This window comes from Caenorhabditis briggsae, assembly GCF_000004555.2.
Source record: "Caenorhabditis briggsae complete genome, chrIII, whole genome shotgun sequence".
NCBI lineage: Eukaryota > Metazoa > Nematoda > Chromadorea > Rhabditida > Rhabditidae > Caenorhabditis > Caenorhabditis briggsae.
The window spans coordinates 13,556,436-13,565,798 of NC_013490.2; the positions used below are offsets into that span (position 1 = coordinate 13,556,436).

At 37.6% G+C, this 9,363-nt stretch overlaps 3 protein-coding genes across 3 annotated transcripts; 1 reads left to right on the top strand and 2 right to left on the bottom strand.

The window, feature by feature from the left end:
• Positions 1–1,900: 1,900 nt before the first annotated feature.
• CBG23029 lies at positions 1,901–3,364 on the top strand (the record flags this gene model as incomplete). The annotated part of the gene is made up of 4 exons (XM_002643058.2): positions 1,901–1,974; positions 2,113–2,162; positions 2,210–2,281; positions 3,270–3,364. The coding sequence occupies 4 exons, from the start codon at positions 1,901–1,903 to the stop codon at positions 3,362–3,364; spliced, it is 291 nt and encodes a 96-aa protein (XP_002643104.2).
• Positions 3,365–3,583: 219 nt separating this feature from the next.
• Positions 3,584–6,659, bottom strand: CBG23028 (the record flags this gene model as incomplete). The annotated part of the gene is made up of 5 exons (XM_002643057.2): positions 3,584–3,748; positions 3,805–4,074; positions 5,289–5,496; positions 5,591–5,788; positions 6,649–6,659. The coding sequence occupies 5 exons, from the start codon at positions 6,657–6,659 to the stop codon at positions 3,584–3,586; spliced, it is 852 nt and encodes a 283-aa protein (XP_002643103.2).
• A 673-nt stretch (positions 6,660–7,332) lies between these two features.
• On the bottom strand, positions 7,333–8,414 carry CBG23027 (the record flags this gene model as incomplete). Its single annotated transcript, XM_045244617.1, has 2 exons — positions 7,333–7,752; positions 8,325–8,414. The coding sequence occupies 2 exons, from the start codon at positions 8,412–8,414 to the stop codon at positions 7,333–7,335; spliced, it is 510 nt and encodes a 169-aa protein (XP_045097698.1).
• Positions 8,415–9,363: the final 949 nt, after the last annotated feature.

The window sequence follows — 9,363 nt, forward strand, 5'->3', positions numbered from 1 at the left end:
TTTACCTGCCGGACATGAAATTGAAAAAAATCCGGAAAATTTGCCACGTAGGAAAGGCACCCGCTGCCGTGGCCTAGGTTTCTCACTGAAAATCCTCGTCCCCCGGCGGCACCTTTTTTTGAATTTTCTTCCTTTTCAACGCCGTTTTTCGGGGATTTCGAATTTTTTTTTGAATTTTTTCGCAATAATATTTGAAAAATAGATAACTTTTAACACAGTTTAATGCAATAAAAATTTCTGGTCGGAGTCCCCCTTTAAAGTCAAAAATCAAAAGTTTAGCAATCCTTGTCATGTTCATACTCATTTTGAAGCTCTTAACAAGCTAAACACAAATTTGTTAAAATTTTTGAGTTTGGTCTTGAACTGACTGGTTAACAGCATATATATTCAAAGTTGAAACCTGAGCTACACTGTCTCAACGCTTTAAAGTACCGTAAACCAACCAATTTTTGCCTAAACTCCAAAATTTCAATTTATTCATGATAAGCTGATTATAATCTCCAAAATGAGTATAATCATGACCTACTTACCAAAATTTCGAGTTTTGACTCCCGCAATGCGCCTTTAAAGTCGAAAAATTGAAAATTGAGAAATCTTAGCTGTGTTTATACTCATTTTGAAGCTCTTCACAAACCTAGCATGAGCATGATAATATTTTTGAGTTTGGTCGAAAACTGACTGATTCACAACACTTTTAAGTTTAAAGTTGAAACCTGAGCTACACGGTCGAATTGCTTAAAAGTGTCATAAGTCCATCAATTTTTGACTAATCTCAGAAATGTTACCTCATTTGAAATTGTCTTGTCATGAGCTTCTAAATGATTATAAACACGACCTACTTTCCAGAATTTCAAATTTCGACCCCGGCTATGCGCCTTTAAAGTCGAAAAATCGAAAATTGAGAAATCATGGTCTTGTTTATATTCATTTTGAAGCCCTTCACAAGCCAAACATGAATATGGTTAAACTTTTGAGTTTGGTCGAAAACTGACTGATTTACAGCTTTAATGAAACGTTTGGTGTTTAGTGTAATAGGATTCACAGGAAGAATTAAGCTCCGCAGCTCACAGAAATCACTCGATCAAAGGGGGTTTGAAGGTTTCAATTTTTGTATTAAAAGGGATGTATAATATATAATATATAATATATAATATATAATATATAATATATAATATATAATATATAATATATAATATATAATATATAATATATAATATATAATATATAATATATAATATATAATATATAATATATAATATATAATATATAATATATAATATATAATATATAATATATAATATATAATATAATCAGTCAGTTTTCGACTATACTCAAAATTTTTATGATATTAATATTTGGCTCATTAAGAGATTTGAAATGAGTATAAACATGACCTACTTCCCAGAATTTCGGTTTTCGACACTCCTTATGCGCCTTTAAAGTCGTAAAATCGAAAATTGAGTAAACCTAGTCATGTTTATACTCATTTTGAAGATCTTTTCAAGCCAATCACAAATATAGTCAAACTTTTGAGCTTGGTCGAAAACTAACTGATTTACAACAGTTATAATCTTTCGATCTACCTTGTCGGTGTCAATAATCAAAGCATTTTCCTTCCTGGTTCCTACCGTTTCCTTATTTTCTAGGTCACGGTCAACTGGTTCGGATTTTAGTACCTTTTTTGACCTATAAAATGGAATAGAAGTTTTAGGATTCTTAGAATTTTATTATTTTTTAGACCGCAAAAAAAGATTGGCATTTTCTAAGCTGAAAATTACTTTTTCAACTTTTCTGACTCCCTGTTTTATTGGTCTTTCTTTAGAACTTTGAAGAAGTTTCTAGAATTTTATTTAAAAGTTATTTTTTCTGAAAAGTTCGAAAATATTTTCAGAACTTCCAGATGAACACACACATCATTCTCGTTCTTCTATTATCTATTCTCCTGGTTAATGCACAATTCAATCAGACAAGAACGTAAGTGCGCTCTAATGAGAAAACGCGCTCTAACGAACAAACTATCGTTAGAGCGCATTTCCTAGAAGCTTTGGCAGCAAACGCGCTCCACGGATAACCACAAAAATGTGTGGCGCCAAAAATTGTTTTTAATTCCAGATCAAATCGTCGTACAATCGTTCGACCAATGACCCGAAATTCTGGTATAGGTAACATCGCCAAAGAATCTCTACTAATTTTTTTGAGCTCTTTTCAGTGGGACGACGTGGGAGGGGACCTGTGGCACCGGCGCCGCTGAGAAACAATAATGGACATCAGACAGGAATCAGTAAGTGCGCTCTGTTGAGAAATGCGTGGGAGATAGTCATGTTTGTACTCATTTTGAAGCCCATTATAAGCCAAATACAAATGTGTAAAAAACTTTGGGTTTGGTGGAAAACTGACTGAATTAGCGAAGTTTGCCACCGAGATACACAGTCGAATTGCCTAAAAGAGCCGTAAATCTGTCAATTTTCGACTAAACTCAAAAATTTTAACATATTCGTTTTTGGCTTCCCATGAGCTTCAAAATGAGTATAAGCATGACCTACTTTCCCGAAAATTGAAATTCAGCCACCCCTGCCCCTCCCGCTGCGCCTTTAAACTCGTAAAATCAAAAATTTAGCAATCCTAGTCATGTTTATACTCATTTTGAAGCCCTTTCCAAGCTGAACACGAATATGTTGAAATTGTTGAGTTTGATCAAAAACTGACTGGTTTATGACAAAAAAATTGAAAATCTTTGCTTTTTTTCCCTCCGATCTTCTCTTAAAATATTTTTTGTATGCATTTTTTTTCTCGAAAAACCGAATTTTCCACCATTTTTTCGCTGTAGAATCTGCGCTCTACCGATCTATAGCTGCTCAAATGGTGAAAATGGGCGGGGGGAATTTGAATTTTTCGATGGAATTTCCATAAAAATCGCCTATTTTCTCCGATTTTCGTTTGAGAATACCTTTTTATGTAAAAATCTTTTTTTTTTCTCATTTTTTCTGTTGTGGGTTTTGCGCTCTACCGAACTATCGCTAAAACGGGAAAAAATTCGCGGGAAGTTTGAATTTTTCGGCGAAACCTTCAGAATAATCGCTTATTTTCTGTGTTTTTCGCTAAAAAATATTGAAATTTCTCTGGAAAGTTCTATGTTTATGTTGCTGATTTTGCGCTCCGCCGAACAACTGCTAAAATGTAGAAAATGCGCGGGAAATTCGAATTTTTCGCTTTTTTCTCCAAATTATTGAAAAATCTCAAATTCCCGCCAAATCTCTAACGGTTTTCAGGAGCTCCCGGCTTCAAACCGCCCGTCGGAATCGCCAAAAAACTCAACGACGCCGTCGATTTCCGAGCGTTGGCTCGTGTTTTGTTGAAGCAATAACCTTTGAATTGTGGTATTATTTTTGTTGTTTTGTGTGTGCTTTATATTCATTTTTACAAAAAAAAACTATCTCAAAATCAACAAAAATTGCAAAAATTGGGAAAAATCTACAAGAAAACCGGGCAAAGCAAGTCAAAAATCAATAGAAAACCAGGAAAAAATATGGAATTGTTTAGGACAAAAAGGCGGAATTTTTCAGAAATATCAACAACAAAAAAATCAATAATCAGCCAATAAATTATTCAAAAAGCCATCAATCGCCAGCCGCCCGTTCAGCTCATTGAATATTCGTCGTTGTTGAGCCGAGAGAAGTGGGCGGAGCATATATTGAAGGTGTTGATGGTAGAGAAGCCAGTCGAGGCCGTGTTCGCGAGATAGGCGCATCTGGAATATAGCGAATTTTGAGCCAAATCTCAGCCTAAAACTCAAAAAACCCTTACAAAACTCTCTACACAATCGCTAGGCGTATACTCGTAGCCAGCGAAAAGTGCCGGATTATCCAATAGCCCATTCGCCGCCATTATCCCATCGACCCCAGTTTTTTCAGCCAAATTCATTGCTTCCTGTAGATTCGTAATGCCTCCATTCGCAATTATTGGAACTTTCACAGCTGATTTTACCAATCGAATCGCCTCGATATCGATTGGTTCGGCGTGTTGAGACGGCGTTCGTCCGTGCACGGTTAGATGCGTCACACCAGCGGATTCGGCCTAAAACATAGATTGTCAAAATCGTTTGGAAACTAAGGCTTCCATTTCGGTCGGTCGGAAATCGCCGACCGCCGATCGACAGCCGACCGAGCTGACCGATCGGTCGGCGCGCCAGCCGATTTCGTGCCTTTGCGCATCAAAATACGAGTTTTTGCGTACTTTATTTTACGACAGACGAGGCATTTATTGAGTAGTTTGTCGTAAAATACAATGCAGCGTATGCAAACACGTTGACGAGCAAATGCACGAAAACGGTTGGCGCTCCGACCGATCGGTCAACTCGGTTGGCTGTCGGTCGGCGGGGTCGATGGTCGGTCGGTCGGCTAAATTTCCCGACCGAATGGAACCCTTATTGGAAACAGCCCTAAATTTGTCAAAAATAGCCTAAATTTAGGTTTAAAACGGCGTTAAAATTTCGGTTCGAAATTGTCACAATTTGGCTCAAAAGGCCCGGAAGGCCCGGTGTCAAAAATTCTGTATTATTGAGCCAAATTTTGAGCTCTCAATATAATTTTTTCCATTTTTTTTTTCGTATTTCGGATTGTTTGTCTGTCTGATCAAAAAAGATCGAAAAACTCGAAAAAATATTCTTTGGTCGAAAAAAATCACATAAGGGTCCCCCCTTATGTTTTTTGAAAATTTCGAAACTAGTGAAATGACGGGCCCGCCGAGCCTCCGAAATTCCGGAAAAAGCCCGGCCCGGCCCGTTACAAGTATGCTGAAATTGTCAAAAATAGCCGAAAATCGGGATTCAAGAAACCTGAAATTTCGGTTTAAATTTGTTAAAACTTGGTTCTAAATAGCTTTAATTCGGGCTAAAATGGCTGAAAAATCGATTTCAAATTTCAAAATTTTGGTTTAAAATAGCCCTAAAATAGCCTGAAATTTCGATTTTGAACTGTAAAAATCGGTTCAAAACCGTCTAAAACTGGTCAAAAATAGCCTAAATTTAGACTATACAAAACTTGTGATTTTGGTTTAAAATGGTCAGAAATAGGCTTAAAATCGCCTGTGAACTGGCTAAAATGGCTCAAAATTGGTTCAAAACGGCGAAAATTTTGATTTAAAATACCCTTAATTTAGTCTAAAATTGCTTAAAACTTCTAATTTATTACCCAGAATAATTTGGCTTAATTTAAGGGTTTAGACATGTTTTAGGGTAATTTTCACTCTGAAATTCGACTTTTGCGATCATTTTTTGACTATTAACTCACTTTTCTACACAAATCCACGGTCTTTTCAATCTCCTTATTCACTCGAATTTTCAGCGAAACGCTGAAATTCTCATCGGAAATTCTGGCTCTCGTCTGCCGAACCATATCGGCTAGGAGCTCTGGTTTGCTCAGAAGAGCACTTCCAAAGCCTTTTGAACGAACGTCGTGCTTAGGACATCCACAGTTTAGGTCCACACCTGAGGAGCAGCTGAAAATCAGTTTTTTTTCTATTTTTTCACTACAAAATCAATTTTCTGGGTGAAATTTTACTTGAAATTAGATTTTCCCCCTGTTTGTCTCACCTATAAACCATTTCCGCAGCTTCGGCTAATACAAATGGGTCATCGGTGGCGAATTGAACTATCAACGGTGAATCCCCTTCGCAAACTGATAATTCTGAATTTCGGCACTTTTCTGACTCGATGAAATTTTTGGCATAAATCATTGGGGTGTAACAGACGTCTACATCGTATAATCGGACGAGTTGGCGGAAGGCGAGTCTGGAAAAATAGAAATTTGTTAAAAAATCGATTTTTTGGGCACTTGCTTTGAGTAGCGGACCATCGGAGCTAGATAAAACTTTGGTCGCTTGTTGATTTCGTTTTTTGAAAACCAAAAATCTCGGGATTCCATGAGAAAAGTTCGAGAAAATTGGAAAAAATCCAAAAAATAAATTAATTCCTCTTGTCCTCGAGGAGTACACACACAGAGTTTTCTAGGCCGCCTGCTATACAAAACCGCGGGATTTTGAAACAAAAACTTCCTGAATCACTTTTCCAGGCGTTTACTGACATTTTCAGCTTAAAACACCAATGAACATGCTTGTTTTCATGACACCCAAAGTGCACGGAAGCTTATACACATGACGTAGCGAGACCTCAAAAATTTTGAAGTTAACTGAAGCGGAAATAAAAGTTGGGGGAGGGAAAGAAAACGGAATAAATACTTATACACCCGGATTTTCAGACTTGTCGGGGTTATTTCCAGCTATTTTATTCTAAAAATGGAATTCGAAAAGACGGAAGTGTCGCCAGAAATGGATATTGGAAGAAGATGGTCGATTTTCATTTTGGACCATGAAGATTCTTTTACGACACCCAGAAAATCGATAACTGATGATCCGGAAGAAGTTTATTGTGTAAGTTATATTAGTATCATTCTGCTAATGCATGTTTTTGAGTTTTCCAAGCTTTTTGAATTATCAATTTGCCGCGAAGCCGGCTAGAAAGGCGCCTAACGGAAGATTGTCCATAGAGCACGCTTGAACGCAGCGTAACTTGGCTCAGAATGGTCCAATTAGAAAAACAACTGTATTTTCGGAATCACCGGATTTTGAGCTTCCCAGTGACATTATAAGAACCTATATTTCATTTGATTTGCAAAGTCATCAAGGTCCTAATTTCCGTAGTTCCGAAATCTGAAAGTCATTATTTTTTGAAGGCGCATAACTTGGCTCAAAATTGTCCTATTGAAAAATGAAAAATATTTTCGGGATCCTCAAAATTTCAGCTTTTGAGTGATAATAAATTACTGAACTTTGTCACCCACTGCCCAGTTATCTGGGTCCAAATCTTAGAATTTCAAGATTTCACCAAGTGGAAAACGTTTAAAGACGCATATCTAAAATGGTCCGTTTGGAAAGATAATTACATTTTTGGAATTGCCAAACTTTTTGCTTTTAATTGGTAACAATTACAAAATTTGAAATTTTAATTCCCGGGTTATCAAGGTCCAAATTCCATCATTAATTTTGTCCATTTGGAAAGATAGTTATTTTTTTGAAATTTTCAGGGTTTTTTTTCTTGGCTTTCTATTGATATTAAAATCGTATTGTATAATTTGAAATTTTCAAGAAAAAGAAGTGTTGTTCGGTAACAGATTTATTTATCAATTAAGTAAGGTTTAAAGGAGAGGATCGGTTAGGATCAAAGGGATAGGGAGAGATTTAAAAAAGAAGAAATACCCGTAGGTTAAGATGATTGGGAAAAACAGGAAAAGGGAATGAGGGGTCCGGATCGGTGGTTAGGAATAATAGATCAAAAGATCACTGAGCTTGTGGCGCCGCTCCTGCTGCCTGTGACTTCTCAGCCTCAAAGAGTTCAGCTGGAGCATGAATCCATCCATCCTTCTCATCGAAGAAATTTCCCTCTGGCAAGCACTCGACTCCCAAGAACTCGGCAATCGACTCAATGCTCATTTTCTCCAACTTCTTAGCAATCACGAATCCGATACAGTTCATAAAATCCGTGTTCTCCGTGTAGTTGGCCAATTCGATGATTGGTTTGAGGTCATAGACATCCTTTGCGTAGGCTTCTGGATAATCTTCGGCTTTTGTCTCGAAATCGTCGTCGGCTGGCGCTTTGTAGCGACGCATGTTGTTGAACATGAACTCCATTGTCTCTTTTTCAAATGGAATTGGAAGTGGTGTTGCCAAGATGGTATCGGTGGTTTCCCAGTCGGGGTTCTGAAAGAAAATGGTTAGATAATGGTATTGGGACGTACTTTTTTGCTTTGCTAGGGTGCTCAAACACACCTCAAAAACCAAAAAGAGTTTGAAAAACTAAAAATTCAAGGCAGGTTCGAACTCGCGACCTCGCGCCCACCAGCACGCACCACATCCCCGACACCACGCTGCCCACTGTCGACGAAGATGTGGAAGGCGGTTAAGTGGTGGTGGCTTTTTCAACTATTTTGGCTCGAGGGTGGAGGGTGGAGTACCACATATTGTGTGTTAAAAACTACCTATGTGTGATATTTTCGAAAGAGATTTTTTAAAACTTGGGACAGATCTAGATAAATTCCATTTAGAAATTAATAGAAATTTGGACTAAAATGGCCTAGTTTTGCTAGAAAATTGTCTAATTTTAGTCTAAAATACCATGCATTGAGCCTAAAAGTATCTAGTTTCCATAAGTTACTATTAGCCTAAAATGGTTTAAATTTTTGTTGAAAAGACTAAAAATGACGGTAAATGACCCAACTACCAATTAGAAAAGCTACAGTAATCCCTTACCTCTAACTCAACAGCTCGAGCACAACTGGCATCTGTTTGATAAGATCGAAATCCTTGACGATGAGTGGCTCGGCGGAACCTCTTGGTTGGAGATGGATCTCGCAGACTGGCATAATTTTTGGAAGATTCTGGAAAATCAATAGTAAGAATGAGCAATGGGACAAAAAAACGAAAGAAGAAATGAAAGGAACGACGTTTTCCAGGGATTCCTCGGCCTATTTATACCCTGTATTGGACCGGTCCTATTGATTATAAGGAATTATTGAATTTATTTGGGTCCCACAGCGCGACGACGCGTTAAAAATCCTCTGGGAAAGACTTGGGTGAGAGAAGTGAGAGACGCAGGGGTTGTAGAATGCGAAGGAGAGTGCGGTAGGGCGCAGCTAGAATCGATGATAAACCACNACTCAATTTCTACAGTAGAAAATCTTTAAAGGTGCATAGTTGATTGTTAATAGGCAAAGAGATATTTAAAGGTTCATGGTCATTTTTAAAATAGCATAAATGCTCAATAAAAAAGCTCCCACTTCCAGCTCAATTATCTCGGTTCCTGTTACAGATATCAAAAATTTGTCAACTGATAAAATGTTGCTGATAACCTGATAAACATTTTATCAGTTGACAAATTTTTGATATCTCTGATAGAAACCGAGATAATTTAGCTGGAAGTGGGAGCTTTTTTATTGAGCCTTTGTGCTATTGATAAACCGCGCGCTATTCAGCAAACCCGACATATCCGACTTCTGTGTACCATCGTTCTCACATGGTAACAACAAGAGGAAGCCTCGGATCCGATGGTCAGCTGTTTGTAAAAATTAGGAATAGATAATATGGTCGATTTTCAAATGCTATGCTTCATAGTAGTTGTAGAAAATAGGAATAGGGAACCCATATATGTCCGGTACCCGTCGGCTGAGAAAGTATCAATAGAACACATTTGTACTTTCTTCAGACGTAGGGTACCATGCCGTTTAAGGTTCAAACAGTGGAGACAAAACACATGCAACACGAACAAGTGCAAGACAATGAGCATGGACCCAAATCGCCTACTCGAACTGAACT